The sequence below is a fragment of the Zalophus californianus genome, chromosome 6 (genome assembly GCF_009762305.2).
Source record: "Zalophus californianus isolate mZalCal1 chromosome 6, mZalCal1.pri.v2, whole genome shotgun sequence".
Lineage (NCBI taxonomy): Eukaryota > Metazoa > Chordata > Mammalia > Carnivora > Otariidae > Zalophus > Zalophus californianus.
Window position 1 is genome coordinate 74,537,073 of NC_045600.1, and position 20,876 is coordinate 74,557,948.

At 37.1% G+C, this 20,876-nt stretch overlaps 2 protein-coding genes across 2 annotated transcripts; one reads left to right on the forward strand and one right to left on the reverse strand.

The window, feature by feature from the left end:
- Window positions 1-719: 719 nt before the first annotated feature.
- LOC113909233 (olfactory receptor 4K2-like) lies at window positions 720-1,679 on the forward strand. Its single transcript, XM_027570336.1, has one exon. The coding sequence runs from the start codon at window positions 720-722 to the stop codon at window positions 1,677-1,679; it is 960 nt and encodes a 319-aa protein (XP_027426137.1).
- Window positions 1,680-19,049: 17,370 nt separating this feature from the next.
- Window positions 19,050-19,997, reverse strand: LOC113909232 (olfactory receptor 4K3; the record flags this gene model as incomplete). The annotated part of the gene is given in 1 exon segment (XM_027570335.2): window positions 19,050-19,997. A coding segment is annotated over 1 exon segment (948 nt), but the record flags the coding sequence as incomplete, so codon positions are not given.
- Between the last annotated feature and the right edge of the window lie 879 nt (window positions 19,998-20,876).

The following is a 20,876-nucleotide window of genomic DNA, read 5'->3' on the forward strand; positions in this document are numbered from 1 at the left end:
AGAATAACTCATATGTTTCAGGTAGACCTTTTAGTTATCAATAATTTTATGGAATTAAGAAATTATTTATACATTACATATTAAAAATACTTATCAATAGTGACAAAACAATTTGAAAATTTGCAAGTTAAGTAATAATGGAACTGGATTTTTCTGTAGCTTTTAGACCACTAAAATAATCCTTTATTACCCTCATAGGATATTTAATGGGCCTTCTGAAATTGTTATGTTAAACTATTAGTTACATCCAGCATTCAACAATAATGGATTTGACATAATTATATTTTTATTGTTGTTGTTTAACAGAAAGTTTGGAGATTTCAACCCTCATTTAAACTTTTATATACCTGACTTATTAAGTAGAGCACACTAACTTAGTGTAATCTTACTCTATAAACATGGATTATGTAACTCCTTTAGTCAGTATTCAGAATGGGAATATTATTGTGTGGGTATATGATAAGTATAACCCAAAATGTACTGAGATGTTGGTCAAAACCAAGAAGTTGTCCATCTGAAGTGCTATCTGATAGCAACTATTAAGTTTGTTCCAAAAGGAAAAATATTTACTGAGATAGTTATAGTTGGCTTTTAGGTAATCAATGTTCTGGTGAATTATTAATTGATATCATAACTCCTTCATACATAATTATAAAAGTGTCACATTTTCTAGCTATGTCATTTTGTCTTATTTTGTCATTACAGAGCAGTGCAGATCAATGGAGGGGTTCAACCATTCTAGAGTGTCTGAATTTGTGTTACTTGGACTTACTGATTCTCCTGAGCTCCAGACTTTTTTCTTTGTGATCTTTTCTGTTTTCTATTTGATAACTATGTTTGGCAATGGCCTGATTTTGCTCACAGTTCTATCCACCCCACACCTTCACTCCCCCATGTATTTCCTCCTCAGCAACCTGTCTCTCATTGACATGTGCCTGTCCTCCTTTGCCACTCCAAAGATGATCATGGACTTCTTTGCTGAGCGTAAGACCATCTCCTTTGAAGGCTGCATTTCTCAGATCTTCTTTTTGCACCTCTTCACTGGGACTGAGATTGTGCTGCTGATCTCCATGTCTTTTGACAGGTACATTGCCATATGCAAACCTCTCCATTATTCAACAATTATGAGCCAAAGAATGTGTCTTGGGCTTGTGGTAACCTCTTGGACAGTGGGCTTCCTGCATACAACGAGCCAGTTAGCTTTTACCCTCTATTTACCCTTCTGTGGTCCCAATGTTGTAGACAGTTTCTTCTGTGACCTTCCTTTGGTCATCCAGCTTGCTTGTATAGATATATATGTTCTTGGAATCTTCATGATCTCTACCAGTGGTGTGATTGCTCTTGGAAGTTTTCTGCTTTTGCTCACCTCCTATATCATTGTTCTTGTCACAATCAAGGACCACTCCTCCACAGGAACATCTAAGGCTTTTTCTACCTGCACTGCACATTTCATAGTTGTGTTAATGTTCTTTGGGCCCTGTATCTTTATCTATGTGTGGCCTTTCACCAACTTCCTGGTAGACAAAGTTCTGTCTGTTTTCTATACCATCTTCACCCCCTTTCTGAATCCACTTATCTACACCTTGAGAAATCAGGAAGTGAAGACAGCTGTGAAAAAGAACCTAAATAATCAAAACTTGAATCTTGGGAAAACTACCCCAAGATGCCCAGTGCAATGAATCTCCTGTCTGAGATTTACATTATCAGTTTAGTCCTTATAGCAATGGAAAATTAAACTTAGAATCTTCAAGTCCTGTAGTCTAAACTCACAAAAAGAAGAAGCCGGGGTTGAGAGATGTGAAATATCTTGCCTAAAATTTAGTGAGATGTTTGCAAGCCTTTTGAGATTATAGATACATTTGAAAATCTGTTGAAATCTATAGGTTATTTTCATAGAAAAATGCACATATCATCAAAACACAAATTCAGGGCTTCATATATCCCTGAATCCTATCAACTTAATCAATTTAGAGAAGCCTGAGATAAAATACTGTTCTCTTATCTTCTAACCCAGAGTATTCCCACTCAGTGGCAGCCCTGTGGTACTCTGATGGTGTCCACTTGCAGAACTTTAAGGGTGTTGGGTATAGTGAGGTTTTTTTTCATAGCATTGGGAATATTTTTGTGGGGAAATTCATATTGTGAAGAGATTCTTTGGAATAAAGCTGAACAATTCTGATCTATTACATCCAACTGTTTCGAGTTCTGAGTCAACTTTGAACAAAACAGAACAGTTTGGAGGATCTGAAATTTAACAATATGGTTTGTTAAGAAGTGTACACATCACTACCACACTTGATATTTAATATAGGAAATAACTGATTAAGTGGCCATTTGTGAAGTTTAAACTGTAGAAAGTAAACCACTCAAGTCTGATTAACTTTTAAAAACTGGCTGAATATCAGAGATATGATGAATTCATTTAATATCCAGACTAAATGTTTGGAAAACTACTTAATTCATGACAAGTTTGTCATTTCCAAAATAAAATATTCCAAAATATTATTAGTCTTAGTATGAGTTTTGTTTCTCCTTTTCAATATAATGTAGGCTATAGGAAGAAAAGATGAAACTAATTTAAAAAACATATAGCACAGTTCTCTCTCTTCTGGTTTATTACTGATTGTGTTAAAGATAATTTTTATTACAAGATGGTCTTTGGAAATCAGCTGACCAAATCATTTCCCTAACAGCTGATGAAGAACCTAAGATGCAGAGAATTCATAGAGCTGGTTCAAGACTGAATCACTGTAAGGGGCAAAGTTCATTTCTCTAAAAATACGTAGATCTCAGAATTAAATTTTGGATCTGTCATTTCCTAGTTGTGTTATCCTAGGATATTCACTTTATCTCTCTAGCCTTTTTCATTTCTATTGTGAAGATAATAAAAATACTGTTTGTTGTGACTATTTTATGGAAAGTAGACAGAATAGACTAACAATGCACAGACTCAGACTGAAAATGCATCTTATTTGTGAGTAGTATGCCTTTACACTTGAAAGAATAACTGCATTCAGGTGAAACCAGTAGCTCACACAATTTGATATTCTAGTTTTAGGATGTCTCTTTGTGGCTTCTTAAGACATATGGCAGAAAAACAAAAGAACAGTTTCCATTTTTCCATTGCTAACATGGCAGGTAGTTGGAAAAAAATTAGATTAGATTGCCAGATACTTTGTGATTTTTATGAATAACAATATACTGATAGGCTGTATCTCTTTGAACTGACAAAGTATGTGAAAATAGTTTAGGAAACAATCTGTTATGGTGGATTTAGACAGTTTGGCATTACTGGTATTAATAGCTTCTTACATTTATTCTGGATTTTTAAGGTTTCAACAGGCTTCAACACAATCTCCAAGCCAAATATTTAATATATGAAATTAAATAATGTGGAAGAAGTTTATGAAGAAATGTAGTGTTGGAGTTAGGTATAAAACCATATTCTAGTTTAAATTACTAGTTCATTTTAAACCAAATCATAAACTCTTCCTTCTTGCCTCAGGGTCAATCAGACAAATGAGAAAAATTTAAGGTAAAAATGTCCTTTTGTCTCAATTCCATTCTTCAGTAAAAATTATCATCTTTGTTTCAATTTTATATTTAGCACATTAATAAAGTTACAACTACAGGCAGAAAGATTTTGTCCACATTTATGAAAATATAAGGGAAGAGTTTATTTAGAGACTTGGTAGAAATATTGTTTAAGAAACTACTGAAATTGTAACCATGCAGTTATAGCATCAAGTCAGACATTTCATCTGGCTAAGATATCCCTGAAGCTGTAGGATAAATATCTAATTTCTACCTGGGCGTTTATGTGGTAAAGCCCATTCCTGGGGAATCAGTTAAACCCCAAACTCTCTACATAGCACATGATAACTATAATTCAATGTAACTGGTTTTCCTTATGCTCCTATGTATTTAGTTTGTGTGTTTGCAATATTCTGATGAGGAGGCTGTGAGCTTCGCTGATGCTCAGAGGGGTCTGTGGTACACACAAGAATAAGAACTCTTGGAGTGGGGTCTGTGAATATCACTAGTGAAACCTGGTTGTCTAATCTGAACTCAGCTCTATACCACTTACTAGGCTTCTGGTTTGGGCAAGTTTGGGGCAACTTCTATCCTGGTTTTCTCATCATTCTTTTAGCAGAGTTTGCAAGTCAACAGACTGCATTCGCAACATGTTTTGTCTTTCCTCAAAAGTTTTTAAGAAATCAACTAATTTAATAAAATTAGATAATGGGAGATTTCATAAGAAAATACAGCTTGATAGATTTTCTTAAAAAATGAAACAAAAACAAACCTGCCAACATTAGGCCAGAATTCTAAGCTGAAGATGAGTTTTTAGATTGGGCTAATACCAGAGATCTCATCTGTTTTGTCTTGCACACTAGTACACTCCACTCATGCATATTACCCCAGCAGTTTCTGATCCTTAATAAAGAAATTAAGATGTATATTATGTCTTTTCCGTCACCACATCTATCGCTTTCCTTCCAGCTCTAACGCTCACCTTGATACAATCTACTTTTGTCTCTAGCTTTTTATTAAATTTTTTTTATTGTTATGTTAATCACCATACATTATATCATTAGTTTTTAATGTAGTGTTCCATGATTCATTGTTTGTGCATAACACCCAGTGCTCCACGCAGAGTGTGCCCTCTTTAATACCCATCACCAGGCTAACCCATCCCCCCACCCCCTCCCCTCTAGAACCCTCAGTTTGTTTTTCAGAGTCCATCGTCTCTCATGGTTCATCTCCCCCTCCGACTTATTCCCTTTCATTCTTCCCCTCCTGCTATCTTCTTCTTCTTCTTTTTTTTTTTTTTTAACATATATTGCATTATTTGTTTCAGAGGTACTGATCTGTGATTCAACAGTCTTGCACAATTCACAGCACTCACCATAGCACATACCCTCCCCAGTGTCTATCACCCAGCCACCCCATCCCTCCCACCCCCACCACTCCAGTAACCCTCAGTTTGTTTCCTGAGATTAAGAATTCCTCATATCAGGGAGGTCATATGATACATGTCTTTCTCTGATTGACTTATTTCACTCAGCATAACACCCTCCAGTTCCATCCACGTCATTGCAAATGGCAAGATCTCATTCCTTTTATGGCTGCATAATATTCCATTGTGTATATATACCACATCTTCTTTATCCATTCATCTGTCAATGCACATCCTGGCTCTTTTCACAGTTTGGCTATTGTGGACATTGCTGCTGTAAACATTGCAGTGCGCGTACCCCTTCAGAGCCCCACATTTGTATCTTTGTGGTAAATACCCAGTAGTGCAATTGCTGGATCGTATGGTAGCTCTATTTTCAACTGTTTGAGGAACCTCCATACTGTTTTCCAGAGTGGCTGCACCAGCTTGCATTCCCACCAACAGTATAGGAGGGTTCCCCTTTCTCCACATCCCCGCCAACATCTGTCGTTTCCTAACATGTTAATTTTAGCCATTCTGACTGGTGTGAGGTGGTATCTCATTGAGGTTTTGATTTGGATTTCCTTGATGCTGAGCGACGTTGAGCACTTTTTCATGTGTCTGTAGGCCATTTGGATGTCTTCTTTGGAAAAATGTTCACGTCTTCTGCCCATTTCTTGATTGGATGATTTGTTCTTTGGGTGTTGAGTTTGGTAAGTTCTTTATAGATTTTCGATACTAGCCCTTTACCCGATATGTCATTTGCAAATATTTGCTCCCATTCTGTCGGTTGTCTTTTGGTTTTGTGGACTGTTTCTTTTGCTGTGCAAAAGCTTTTTATCTTGATGAAATCCCAATAGTTCATTTTTGCCCTTGCTGCCCTGGCCTTTTCGCTGTTTCTAAGAAGGAGTTGCTGCGGCTGAGGTCAAAGATTTTGCTACCTGTGTTCTCCTTTAAGATTTTGATGGACTCCTGTCTCAGGTTTAGGTCTTTCAACCATTTAGAGTCTATTTTTGAGTGTGGTGTAAGGAAATGGTCCAGTTTCATTCTTCTGCATGTGGCTGTCCAATTTTCCCAACACCGTTTGTTGAAGAGACTGTCTTTTTTCCATTGGACATTCTTTCCTGCTTTTTCAAGATGAGTTGACCAGAGTTGAGGGTCCATTTCTGGGCTCTCGATTCTGTTCCATTGATCGATGTGTCTGTTTTTGTGCCAGTACCGTACTGTCTTGATGATGACAGCTTTGTAATAGAGCTGGAAGTCCGGAATTGTGATGCCGCCAGCTTTGCTTTTCTTTTTCAAGATTCCTCTGGCTATTCGGGGTCTTTTCTGGTTCCATACAAATTTTAGGATTCTTTGTTCCATTTCTTTGAGAAAAGTGGATGGTATTTTGATGGGGATTGCATTGAATGTGTAGACTGCTCTAGGTAGCATGGACATCTTTGCAATGTTTGTTCTTCCAATCCATGAGCATGGAACGTTTTTCCACTTCTTTGTGTCTTCTTCAATTTCTTTCATTAGTATTTTATAGTTTTCTGGGTACCAATTCTTTGCCTCTTTGGTTAGATGTATTCCTAGGTATCTTATGGTTTTGGGTGCAATTGTAAATGGGATCGACTCCTTGATTTGTCTCTCTTCTGTCTTGTTGTTGGTGTATAGGAATGCCACTGATTTCTGTGCATTGATTTTATATCCTGCTATTTTACTGAATTCCTGTATGACTTCTAGCAGTTTGGGGTGGAGTCTTTTGGGTTTTCCACATACAGTATCATATCATCTGTAAAGAGGGAGAGTTTGACTTCCTCTTTGCCGATTTGGATGCCTTTGATTTCTTTTTGTTGTCCGATTGCTGTGGCTAGGACTTCTAATACTATGTTGAATAGCAGTGGTGATAGTGGATATCCCTGCCGCATTCCTGACCTTAGGGGAAAAGCTCTCAGTTTTTCCCCATTGAGAATGATATTCGCTCTAGGTTTTTCATAGATGGCTTTTATGATATTGAGGTATGTACTCTCTATCCCTATACTCTGAAGAGTTTTGATCAAAAAAGGATGCTGTACTTTGTCAAATGCTTTTTCTGCATCTATTGAGAGGATCATATGATTCTTGTTCTTTCGTTTGTTAATATATTGTATCACGTTGATTGATTTGCAGATGTTGAACCAACCTTGCAGCCCAGGTATAAATCCCACTTGGTAACGGTGAATAATCCTTTTAATGTACTGTTGGATCCTATTGGCTAGTATATTGGTGAGAATTTATGCATCCATGTTCATCAAGGATATTGATCTGTATTTCTCCTTTTTGATGGGGTCTTTGTCTGGTTTTGGGATCAAGGTAATGCTGGCCTCATAAAATGAGTTTGGAAGTTTTCCTTCCATTCCTATTTTTTGGAACAGTTTCAGGAAAATAGGTATTAATTCTTCTTTAAATGTTTGGTAGAATTCCGCTGGGAAGCCATCTGGCCCGGGGCTTTTGTTTATTGGGAGATTTTTGATGACTGCTTCAATTTCCTTAGTGTTATAGGTGTGTTCAGGTTTTCTATTTCTTCCTGGTTCAGTTTTGGTAGTTGATACATCTCTAGGAATGCACCCATTTCTTCCAGGTTATCTAATTTGCTGGCATAGAGTTGCTCATAGTATGTTCTTATAATTGTTTGTATTTCTTTGGTGTTGGTTGTGATCACTCCTCTTTCATTCATGATTTAGTTGATTTAGGTCATTTCTCTTTTCTTTTTGATACATTTGGCCAAGGGTTTATCATTCATGTTAATTCTTTCAAAGAACCAGCTCCTAGTTTCGTTGATCTGTTCTACTGTTCTTTTGGTTTCTATTTCATTGATTTCTACTCTGATCTTTATTATTTCTCTTCTGCTGGATTTAGGCTTTATTTGCTGTTTTTCTCTAGCTCCTTTAGGTGCAGGGTTAGGTTGTGTACTTGAGACCTTTCTTGTTTCTTGAGAAAGGCTTTTATTGCTACATACTTTCCTCTTAGGACTTCCTTTGCTGTATCCCAAAGGTTTTGAACATTTGTGTTTTCATTTTCATTGGTTTCCATGAATTTTCTTAATTCTTCTTTAATTTCCTGGTTGACCCATTCATTCTTTAATAGGATACTCTTTAGCCTCCGTGTATTTGAGTTCTTTCTGACTTTCTTCTTGTGATTGAGTTCTAGTTTCAAAACTGTGGTCTGAAAATATACAGGGGATGATCCCAATCTTTTGGTACCGGTTAAGACCTGATTTGTGACCTCGGATGTGATCAATTCTGGAGAATGTTCCATGGGCACTACAGAAGAATGTGTATTCCGTTGCTTTGGGATGGAATGTTCTGAATATGTCTGTGAAGTCCATTTGGTCCAGTGTTTCATTTAAAGTTTTTATTTCCTTGTTGATCTTTTGCTTAGATGATCTGTCCATTTCAGTCAGGGGGGTGTTAACGTCCACCACTATTATTGTATTGTTGTCAATGTGTTTCTTTGCTTTTGTTTTAATTGCCTTATATAATTGGCTGCTCCCATGTGAGGGGCATAAATATTTACAATTGTTAGATCTTGTTGGATAGACCCTTTAAGTAGGATATAATGTCCTTCCTCATCTCTTATTACAGTCTTTGTTTTAAAATCTAATTTGCTATAAGGATTGCCACCCCAGCTTTTTTTTGGTGTCCATTAGCATGGTAAATGGTTTTCCACCCCCTCACTTTCAATCTGGGGGTGTCTTTGGGTCTAAAATGAGTCTCTTGCAGACAGCATATGGATGGGTCTTGTTTTTTAATCCAATCTGATAGCCTGTGTCTTTTGATTGGGGCATTGAGCCCATTTACATTCAGCGTAACTATTGAAAGGTATGAATTTAGTGCCATTGTATTGCCTCTAAGGTGACTGTTACTGTATGTTGTCTGTGTTCCTTTCCGATCTTTGCTGCTTTTAGGCTCTCTCTTTTCTTAAAGGACCCCTTTCAAGATTTCTTGTAGGGCTGGTTTCGTGTTTGGAAATTCCTTTAGTTTTTGTTTGTCCTGGAAGCTTTTTATCTCTCCCTTTATTTTCAATGACAGCCTAGCTGGATAGAGTATTCTTGGCTGCATATTTTTCTCATTTAGTGCTCTGAAGATATCTTGCCAGTCCTTTCTGGCCTGCCAGGTCTCTGTGGATAGGTCTGTTGCCAATCTAATGTTTCTACCATTGTAGGTTACATATCTTTTCTCCCAAGCTGCTTTCAGGATTTTCTCTTTTTCTCTGAGACTCGTAAGTTTTACTATTAGATTCCAGGGCGTTGACCTATTTTTATTGATTTTCAGAGGGGTTTTCTGTGCCTCCTGGATTTTGATGCCTGTTTCCTTCCCCACATTAGGGAAGTTCTCTGCTATAATTTGCTCCAATATACCTTCTGCCCCTCTCTCTCTTTCTTCTTCTTCTGGGATCCCAATTATTCTAATGTTGTTTCATCTTATCGTATCACTTATCTCTCGAATTCTGCCCTCGTGATCCTGTAGTTGTTTCTCTCTCTTTTTCTCAGCCTCTTTATTTTCCATCATTTGGCCTTCTATATCACTGATTCTGTCTTCTGACTCATTATCCTAGCAGTTAGTGCTCCCATTTTTGATTGTACCTCATTAATAGCCTTTTTGATTTCGACTTGGTTAGATTTTAGTTCTTTTATTTCTCCAGGAAGGGTTTCTCTAATAACTTCCACGCTTTTTTCAAGCCAGCTAGTATCTTTAAAGTCATGATTCTGAATTCTAGGTCCGACATTGTACCAATGTCTGTATTGAGTAAGTCCCTGGCTGACGATACTACCTCTTGTTCTTTTTGCTGAGGTGATTTCTTTCGTATTGTCATTTTTTCCAGACGAGAATAGAGGAATGAGAGAACAAAATGTTAACAGGTTTTATATTCTATATATAGAGAGCAAATATATTCTATACAAATCAGAAAAGACCTTAAACCAGGGGAAAAGAAAGGGAAAGAAAGAAAAAAGAAAGAGGAAAAAAAAAAGACAAAAACAAAGAAAAACAGAACAAAACATAAAAAACAGAATATGATCATATATGATCAGGCTAGTGTATAGATCAGTGCCACACCCTAGATTTGGGGCGTATTTTGGTCTGTTAGAAGAAAGTGCCTTTTAAAATTTTAAAGGAAGAAAGACTTATATATGTACCAAATAAGAGTTGATACAATGAAGGGATGGAAGATGACTGTAAAGATGAAAAGTATAAAAGATTTTATAAAAGGAATTGATAAGATAAGAAGTTGTTTGAAAAAAGAAAGAAGATTAAAAAAAAAGAAGAAAAGAAAAAAAAAGGGAGAGAATGTGATCAGGCAGGAGACTAGAACAAAGCCATACACTAGTGATTTAGGGTATGTTTTGATCTGTTAGAAGAAACTGTATCTCAAAATTTTAAAGAGAGAACAACTTATGTATATATGCCAAAAAAATGGTAACTACTATGAAGGGATAAAATATGACTCTAAAAATGAAAAATAAAAAAAATTTTTAAAAAGGGATTGATAAGATGTTGGTTGAAAAAGGGAAAAAGAAAAATTCGAAAAAAGAAAAAAACAGTTAAAAAATTAACTTTGAAAAACTAATGAATCATGGTATAAAAAGCCATGAATTCTATGTGCAGTATTCTCCTAGTGCTGGAGTTCTCCCGTTCTCCTTGATCGGTAAACTTGGTCTTGGCTGGCTCTTCTTGCTGATCTTCTGGGGGAGGGGCCTGTTGCCGTGGTTCCCAAATGTCTTTGAGGAGGCAGAATTGCCCCGCCCCTGTCGTCCAAGCTAAGCAATCTGCTCGGGTTTGCTCTCAGGTGCTTTTGTTCCCTGCAAGCTCTCGGTACAGCTTTGGAGGACCAGGGTGAAAATGGTGGCCTCCCAATCTCCGCCCAGAGGACTGAGAACTCGGGGCACCGCTCCTCATTCCCCCCCCCCCCCCCAGAGAAAAGCAGTCAATCCCGTGTCCCGGGTCTCTGGCCACACTCCATGCTCACCCGGCCTGTGACCGAGTGTTTCTATCTCTGGCACCCGACCCCGTGTGGAGTCTCCAAACCCAGCAGATCCCTGTAGTGCGCTCCTGCGCTGCTCCTCCCAGGGGAGTTAGGGGAGTCTCCCCGGCTCTGCTGCTTGTTGGGTCCCTACTGGAGGAGCAGTGGCCTGACTGGGCCGCGGATCACAGTTTATGGCAACCCCGAGCTGAGAGCCCGTGCCTTGGCTCTGTCTCTGCAGTCGTCTTCTTTGTTCCGTACCTGGGAACTCTGCTGCATTCAGGCACCCCCGGTGTTTCTGTGACCCCGAAGGTCCTGAGACCACACTGTCCGCGAGGGTTCCACCCCCCGCTTAGCCATGGGAGTGATGTCCCTCAGCAGAGCCGACTTGTAAAAGTTCTGAGTTTGTGCTCCGCGGCTCTAGCACTTGCCAGAAGTGGCCGACGGAGGCCCCCTCCCCCGCTGTCTATCCTCCCGAATATCGCCTCGGATTCACTTCTCCGCACGTCCTACCTTCCAGTAAGTGGTCGCTTTTCTGTTCAGAGAGTTGTTGCTATTCTTCTCTTCAATCTCCTGTTGAGTTCGTAGGTGTTCAGAATGGTTTGATCCCTATTCAGCTGAATTCCTGAGACCAGATGAAACCCAGGTCTCCTACTCCTCCTCCATCTTGCTCCTGTCCCTAACTTTTGATGGTTCACTCTCAACAAACACAGCATTCATTGTATCTCCTTGGATCAGTGATACTCCTACAAATTATTCTTATATGAGGATTTAAGCCAAACTGGAATATTAAAAAGTCAGTTATACTTCTTTTTCTTCTTCTTTTTTTTAAAATACCTTTCTTCTCCTACATCCTGATTTTCTTTTTACTGTACTCCATTAGAAATCTGCTTCTGGTCACCTGCATTTCATTTTACATTGAAGAGCTACTTTAGCTCTTCCAAATGCATTTTTAATCATAGGAGGATAGAACTGGCCTCTTCTTGAAATAGGTAAATAGTTCAGTATTAGTCAGTAGAGAGATGACATTATCTTAAGTAGGATTTTCTGCCTTTGTCAAACAGGTGCCACCTTAATCTCCTCCCTCAGTATAGATACTGCCAGAAATGATTTTTTTGGTTTGTTGGTGTGTTTGTTTGAGGGACTATGCTCTGTGCTTTGGGAACAAAGACGTTATCCCTACCCTTAAAGAGATTCTATCTGATACAAAGAAAAGTAATCACAACACAGTGTCGTAATGGCCATGATATAAGTTTGCATATGATAATACAGAGACTTAGGAAAAGGCATGTCCAAATGTGCCTGCAGAGTCAGAGAAACCTTCTCAAAAACAGTGCTGAATCTGCGACTTGGAAGCAAAGTTGGGGGCAAAGTATGCCACAGGGAAGGAACAGCATGGGCAAACATGAGAAAAACACAAATGCCTAGTGAACTCAGGAGTTGCATGTGGTTTACTATTTCCAGAGAACAAGTTGTTAGGTTAGCAGTAGTAGAAAGAGATTGTACTCAAAGGAAGAAAGTCGCCAGAGTCTTGGAAAGAATGAAGAAGCACTGAGTAACTGAGAGCAGACTCTAAGCAATGGGCCAGCTTTTACCCAGTTCCTGTTGTGAGAAATTTTTATAGTCTTCTCAGATGATCTGACAAAAGTTTTGTCTTACTTATTTTTTCTACAGTGGATAACAGGGTACTAAACATATAGTCTGTACTTGAAGACTACATTGGAGCTACAGAAGAAAAGTTATCCTCATTCTTCTTATCTCTTTACAATCTTTCCTGTATAATATTGAATTTGCTTACTTAACCAGAACACTGAATCTTAGGTTATAAGGTGAGGTGACTTGGAACAGTTAGCCCAGCAGTTTCTGGAAGTAGGGCTCCCTTTTACCTCTTCTCTTCTTTTCCCATCACCTTGCATCTTAAAGCTATGTCCCAGAATCTCTTCTCCTTCCATACCCCAAAATAATCTTACTGGCTTATTGATGTCAGTTCTGAATGGCATCTTGGTGTATTTTCATTGGGGGGGGATGACATGCAAGTTGGTGGAAACATTTATATTAAAGGTGACAGAGAATACCTGGAGGGTAGCAGGAAGGTTTATAGAAGAGACATCCCCAGTGAGGCATATATAGCTCAGCACTTGTCTCTCCAAGGGTGAAATATTCTGATTTGATGCTGATTTTAACATTGCTCATTTTACTATTGATGAAGAGGATATATGTATTTATTCTCAAACATTTATTACTAAAAGCTTAAAATGTGACAGGCTTCATTCTATGTATCACAGAAAAAATACTAATGTGGTTAGGGAATATACAATAACAAATTATTACAATGTATAGTAGGATGTGAATTGTTTGAATCTTGCTTGCCTCCTTAGCCCTATTTTGCATTCCTTTTTTTAAACACTAATTTTACTCTTCCTCCCATGTGCCACATTCCATTCTTTTGAGGCCTTTAGACAGGCTATTTTATCTGCTTAAATTGTTACAACAACACTACAAAGTGTGTGTCAGGGGGGTAAAAGTGTAGTTTTTGTATGCAATTAAAATTAAGTTGTTATCAGTCCAAAATAGACTGTTGTCATAACAAGAAGTTTTTTGCAAGCCTCACGGTAACCACAAAGAATAAAATCTGTAGCAATACAAGAAAAGATAAAGAGAAAAAATCAAAATACTCCATTACAAAAAAGCAGCACATCGAAAATGAAGATGAATAGAGGAAGAGGAACAAAAGAAACTACAAAACAGAAAACAATGAACAAAAGAGCAATAGTAAGTCCTTATCTAAAAATAATTATTTTAAATGTAAGTAGATTAAACTCACCAAACAAAAGACATAGGGTCACTGAACGGATAAAAAGCAAGATCCAACTATATGCTGTCTATAAGGTATCTGCTTTAGATTTAAGGACACACACACAGGCTCAAAGTGAAGGCATGGAAAAATACATTTCATTCAAATGGTAACCAAAACAGAGGAGGAATATACTTATATAAGAAAAAATAGATTTTAAGTTAACTGTCACAAAAGCAAAGAAGGTCATTATGTAATGCTAACAGGTCAATTCAACAGGAAGATATAACAATTAGAAATATATATGCACATGAGAACACCTAAATATATAAAGCTAACATTGACAGATCTGAAGGGAGAAATAGATAGCAAAACAATAAAGTAGACTTCAATACCCCAAATGATAATAGACAGATGATCCAGACTAAATATCAGTAAGGAAACAGCAGGTGCGAACAACACTATAGACCAAATGGACCTAACGGACATATACAGAACATTTCACCCAACAGAACCAGAATATACATTCTTCTCAAGTGTACATGAAACACTCTCCAGAAGAGATCACATGCTAGGTCACAAAACAAGTCATTACAAATTTAAGAAGATTGAAATCATCCCAACCATCTTTTCCAACCACAATGGAATGAAATTAGAAATCAATACCAAAAGGAAACAAAAATTCACAAATATGTGTAAATTAGCATACTTTTGAACAACCATTGTATAAAAAAAAGAAAACCAGATATTAGAACATATCTCAAGACATATGAAAATGAAAACACAACATACCAAAATTTATGGGATGCACACCTTCCTGGATTTCCAGGATTATTGAAAGGATATTAAACCAGAGTCCCTTTTCCTATAGATGCGGACCTCAATTTCTCTTGACTTTTAGGACGTTTTATACTTGAACTACCACAGGATGAAATGAATTGACAATCAAAGGTCCTACACATGATAATAGTGCTTGAAAGGACCTCATAGAAGATCTAATCAGATCAGAGGTTTGTACAAGGTCCCATAATTAATGGCAGAATTTGACGGGGGCAGAATTTGATAGGGGCAACTACTTATCTCTGAAATTCTCTCTACCTCAACATTTCTATGATTACTATGATACAGTCAAAGAATGGTGGAATAGGAACAAAGAAAACACAAAAGGACATTTAGAAAAACATAATTACTCTTTTCTCTTAATTTTATTTTACTATGTTATGTTAATCACCATACATTACATCATTAGTTTTTGATATAGTGTTCCATGATTCATTGTTTGCGTATAACAACCAGTGCTGTATCATATGATCTCACTGATATGAGGAATTCTTAATCTCAGGAAACAACTCAGGGTTGCTGGAGTGGTAGGGGGTGGGAGGGATGGGGTGGCTGGGTGATAGACATTGGGAGGGTATGTGCTATGGTGAGCGCTGTGAATTGTGTAAGACTGTTGAATCACAGACCCGTACCTCTGAAACAAATAATACATTATACATTAAAAAAAAAAAGATAGTAGGGGGGAAAAAACATAATTACTTTAAAAATTGTACCAAATTGCTGCTTCTAACTGTGCTCTGAGTCAAATACTATGGTAGATACTAAAAACAAATTAACAAGCAAATGAATAATAACAACAAAAACAAGCAAGGGCAAAGTTTTTGTTTTTAAAATGCTTATAAATTACAAGAGGAAAAGACACAGACTTAAGAAATGGTTAAGCAACAATCTAAAGCAATGTATAATATTAATAATGCAGGAAATATTAGCTCTGAAAAAAGTAGAGAGAAGTTAATAAAAGAATTGAAAAATCCTCCTCTGAAGAAGTGGGGCTTAGGTTAAACCTTGAAGAGGGGTGTTATAAAATCGTACTATGTCTTGGTTCTAAAACCATTACAATTTTTTGAAATGCAAACTGTAACATCATCTTCTAAGTAGGTTTTCTGGAACAAAAGTGGGGGGGGAGCACAAAGTGATAACTGACCAGAAAAAAATGGCATATGAAACAAATCACTTTTTGTCAAGTTTTTAATAATGAAGTGTCACAAATCCCCAGCTACATCACCAGCATCATCAAATGAAAGGCCATGTTCCTGATTATCCTTGTGGCTCCTAAAATGAGCAGGGGACAGTAGTTCTTTGAGCAGGAACAATGAATTTTTTTTTTTTTTTTTTTTTTTTTTTTGCTGGGAGAGAAATACATCTAAAGGGATTTTGGTACCAGGAACCCTGTTTGGGGCTGATGGTTCACTGCTGTAGCTCATCCAGTCTCAAACAAATCTCAATTTTATTTTGTATGTGTACATTTAATTTCTGAACTATATTAAGTATTTTGATATCCCTATATACATTTATTCCTGGTTTCATTTATTAGACTGTAATTAAAGATCAACCTGTAAAAAAAGCTCAAAAGAGGTAGACAGAGAACACGGCATCTACTTACTTAAAGAATAAAAAAGAGAAGAACAAAATTGCTCTACTGAACTGCACTACACACAATTTCAATTAGGTTTATGACTCTTCGAGGTGAAGAGATGGCATCATAAAATTAGGTTATTTCCTGAAATTGTTTGCTAGGTTTATCTTTTACAGTGAACTGTTGGGACTCAGTGTAAGCCTTCTTTTTCATGGTAATAAGAATATTAGGTAACAAAGCATGCTCAGATAACTTACTGTCAGCAGAGAACATGAGGCAAGGAGGGAGAGGACCCTGTAGGTGGAGGGCTTAGAATGGAGAATGGGAGAGTCCTTTACTCAAGTTTCTTAGGTTGGTTCTTATGCCAAACTCTAGTTTTTGTCTCTGGGGTTAATTTCCCGATATTGTTTTCCTAATACTTGGAATCTTTTTTTTTTTTTTTTGATATAGTGTTCCATGATTCATTGTTTGCGTATAACACTCAGTGCTCCATTCAATATGTGCCCTCTTTAATACCCATCACCAAGCTAGCCCATCCCCCCAACCCCCTCTGCTCTAGAACCCTCAGTTTGTTTCTCAGAGTCCATAGTCTCTCACGGTTCATCTCCCCCTCTGATTACCCCCCTTCATTTTCCCCTTCCTATTATCTTCTTCTTCTTCTTCTTTTTTAACATACAATGTATTATTTTATTATTTTTTCAACCAGGCTAATCCATCAGCCCAACGCCCTCCCCTCTAGACCCCTCAGCTTATTTCTCAGAGTCCATAGTCTCTCATGGTTCCTCTCCCCCTCCAATTCCCCCCCTTCATTTTTCCCTTCCTACTATCTTCTTTTTTTTTAAACATATAATGTAACATATAATGTATTATTTTAAAGCACATGTAAATTTTCATGTAATGAAACTCATGACATTTATATGGCTATAATTCTAGTAATGTGAATGTTAAAATGCATATATGTTAAGATGCATATATACTACAAAATATGTAGTCTAACAAAAAATATGTAACATTCCTTACCCTGATCAGCCAACCATATACTACTGATCAAAATGAAATATGAAAGACTCAACTTGGAAACTTGATCTAATCAACAGAGTTGAGAAGGTGGGAGAATAGATTTATAATAGTGAGAAAGTCATAAATAAAAGGTATTTAAGTTATAATTTTTTTTTACTAATGTTAATTCATTGGTAGATCTCTCAAGTGAACATTAAACATATTACTAAACTGAACTGGTTGTACTTCATCACAAGAAACACATTTAAGAGTTTCCCATTTTGACTTTACTAAATCCAATAACCAAGTGACAGTTGTAACTTACAGTTGTATAGATTCAATACACAGACTATTGAGTCAATATAGTAAGATATTTATTCACTTATTTATGATTTTAAGTATTTGTCTGTCTTGCTATACATCCATCCCCCGTCCATCTGCTTTGCCATTTATCAGCTCATCCATTCCCCTAATGACTGGTTTATCTTTCTTTCAGCTCTTTACAAAGTATTTATCCCTTTGGTCATCTCTATATATTCATCTGTCTTTCTCTAAACCCAAGCTTCTACAATATTACAATATTATGCAAATTTTGACAATGGCAGGCAGTTGGATAATTATTTGTGGTTACAGTTAGTCCACTTATATGCATTAAACATTTCTTCTATGTGTAATTCTCAGAATGACAATGACCAAATGCTCTTGAAGATAACCTAGCCCTTGTTCAGTTGAGAGAGAGAGATAGCAAGAGAGAGGGAGGGAGACAGAGAGAGAGGACATGAGAGAGAGAGAGAGAGAAGACAGGCACATTCTAGGATAGACTCTATCATCCTATAGACGTATGAACTTGGGAAAGTTACTTTATTCCCTGATTCTCAATTCTATCATCTGCAAAGTAAATAGATACTGCTAGATGATTTATATGTTCTAAAAACTCCAGTTACTAACTATATCAAATATGTTGAGAGACCACTATTTCATAGGTCCCTTAAGTCAAATACTGTGTTTAACCAGGGGGAAAATGGCTCAGATCCTTTAGGACATTACTATTTATAAAATACCTTTTGATTATAAAAACAATACAACAAATATTATAGCACCAAAATAACTTGTTACTGCTTAGAAAATAAACATATATATCTATTTGTAGGTGAATGACTTAGATCCTGCTTCTAATTAGCATGACCCTGAAAAAGCTGTGTCCTTGGGTCTTAATTTCATCTTCTAGAATGGGAGTGTGGATGGAATTTGCTGTATACCACATATTAATCTTTAATATATACAAGACTACAAGAATTTTCTGGAGTTAACTATACTGTTTTAAAATTGTAAAATCCACTCTAGGGAACTTAGGGACAGAATATAAATAAGGTACATTTTTATTCTCAGATGGGTTACAAAAACATTAAATACCAAATATTTTTACTTACCAAGAACCTTCCACTTTTTCCTGACTTTCGAACTAAAATAATCCGTTCATCAGCACCTTTGTCAGCAACAAAAAATCTCATTGTAACTTCAGTGTACAGGGTACTATACTAGGTGTTGGTGCTTTCACACTTTCAACTTTTCTTAGAGGCTATTACAAGAGACTAGGAGAAAATCTACTCTTAAAACATGCATATGTGTCCGAGAAGGAATACTCAAATAAATGTTTATATCTGACAGAAGTTGACTATTCCAAAAAGCGGGTCTCTGTGCAGTAAAATGCTGAGTATAGGTTTGATGGTGCCCTGTAGTTAATATTATATTGTATGAGGAACAATTAACATGACCAGAACTCAGTGACTGCTGAGACTGATTATATAAATAGTTCTTCCATGAACTTACCAGTTTCTTGCAGTAGCATCACTTTGTTGACCAACTGAATGAGGAGGATAAATGCAGAACAAGTATTTCATTTTTGTATGAGGAAATCAAGGGGTATGATCAGTCTTCCTAGACTTAAAGATACGACTACTAAGTTTTCTCATGGAATCCTTGACATCTTTATTTCTAAGGGTATAGATCACGGAATTCAAGAGGGGAGTGAAAATGGTATAAAATACTGAGAGCACTTTGTCTATTGGGAATTTTGTAAAAGGCCAGACATAGATGAAAATGCATGGGCTAAAGAAAAGGGTCACAACAGTGAAGTGGGCACTGCAAGTGGAGAGTGCCTTGGAGCACCCACCAGAGGAATATTGCCGAACAATGACCAGGACGATAGTGTAGGAAATCACCAAGAGGATGAAACACACCAGGGCAATCATACCACTGGTTGAGATCATGAACACTCCCAGAATGTATGTGTCTACACAGGCGAGTTTGATCACCAAGGGGAGGTCACAAAAGAAGCTGTTCACTTCATTGTGTCCACAGAAGGGCAGATTCACAGTAAATGCTAACTGACCCAGAGCATGGAAGATGCCAACAATCCAGGAAAGTTTTACCAACCCAATGCACATTCTTCGGCTTGTAATGGTTAAGTAACATAGAGGTTTACATATAGTCACTTACCTATCAAAAGATATAGATATCAGCAGTACAATCTCAGCACCCCCTAACAGATGCCAGAAAAATATCTGGGTGATGCATCCTTCAAAAGAGATGGCTTTGTGCACACTGAGGAAATCTGCAATCATTTTGGGGGTGGTGAATGAAGCCAGAGACATGTCAATGAAGCAGAGATTGCCCAGCAAAAAGAACATGGGGGAGTGAAGGTGTGGCTCTGACACGATGGTGAGCACAATAAGGAGGTTATCCAGTACAATGGCTGCATAGGCTATGGAGAAAAACAGGAAATAGAAGATCTGGAGTTCCCAAGAACTGGAGAGACCCTGTAGTATGAATTCAGTTATGACTGACTGATTATTCCAGGCCAGTCAGTCTGATTTCTGGAAGATCTCTGACATTTCCAGATGGGAGGAGAACTAGGAAAAAATACAGTGATCAAGTTCAAAGTGAGATTATTTCTGCATGAAATAATTTAGTGGCAGCCCACTACCAGATAGTTCCCTGTTTTATCACTTCCCTGCTCACAGTGGTCAAATATTTCCCCATGGTCTTTCCAGATATCTTAATTGATTCAAATGGAGATTAATTCTTATGACTTAGAAATTTGCTTAGAAGATGCAAATCTTCATAGAAAGAAACAAAAATTCAGCTATTTGAAGATTTACTCCTCAGTTTATAAAATACCTAAAAAAAATTCACAGCTAACTTCCAACAAGTTTTGAAGGGAAAGGGAATGGTAACCTTTTTCAAAAACATCATGATGACCGAAGAATTGAACAACGTTTGAGAATCATGATAGATGATTAGTGGGAAACAAAGTGGAAAGGAATGTGGGCATTATCTCCTTACAGTGGTTAGGATAAAGGGATAGAATATAAGGGGAGAGGAAATGGCTATAGAGAAACATAATATGTTCCAATTTTTTAATGGAGATCGTCCAGAATAAAAATGAAATAGCCTCTCATTTTCAGTTCTTCATCTCAGTTATGCAGACATGAATAACCCTTGTTCCACACCACCAAGACCAAACATTTTCAAAGGTTGGTGAATGTGATGTAGCTAGAGCCTGAAGGTTTCATACATTTCCAAGTATATTTTACATAGACCAAGTATATTTTACATAGTAACATGCTGCCTGAAATCAGATATTTTTTAACTACTAGATTTTATAGATTTTCACCAAAGCAGTTTGAAGAAGAAAACACTTCCTGTTTCAGGAGTTCACTTGGAATGAAGAGAAGACAGGT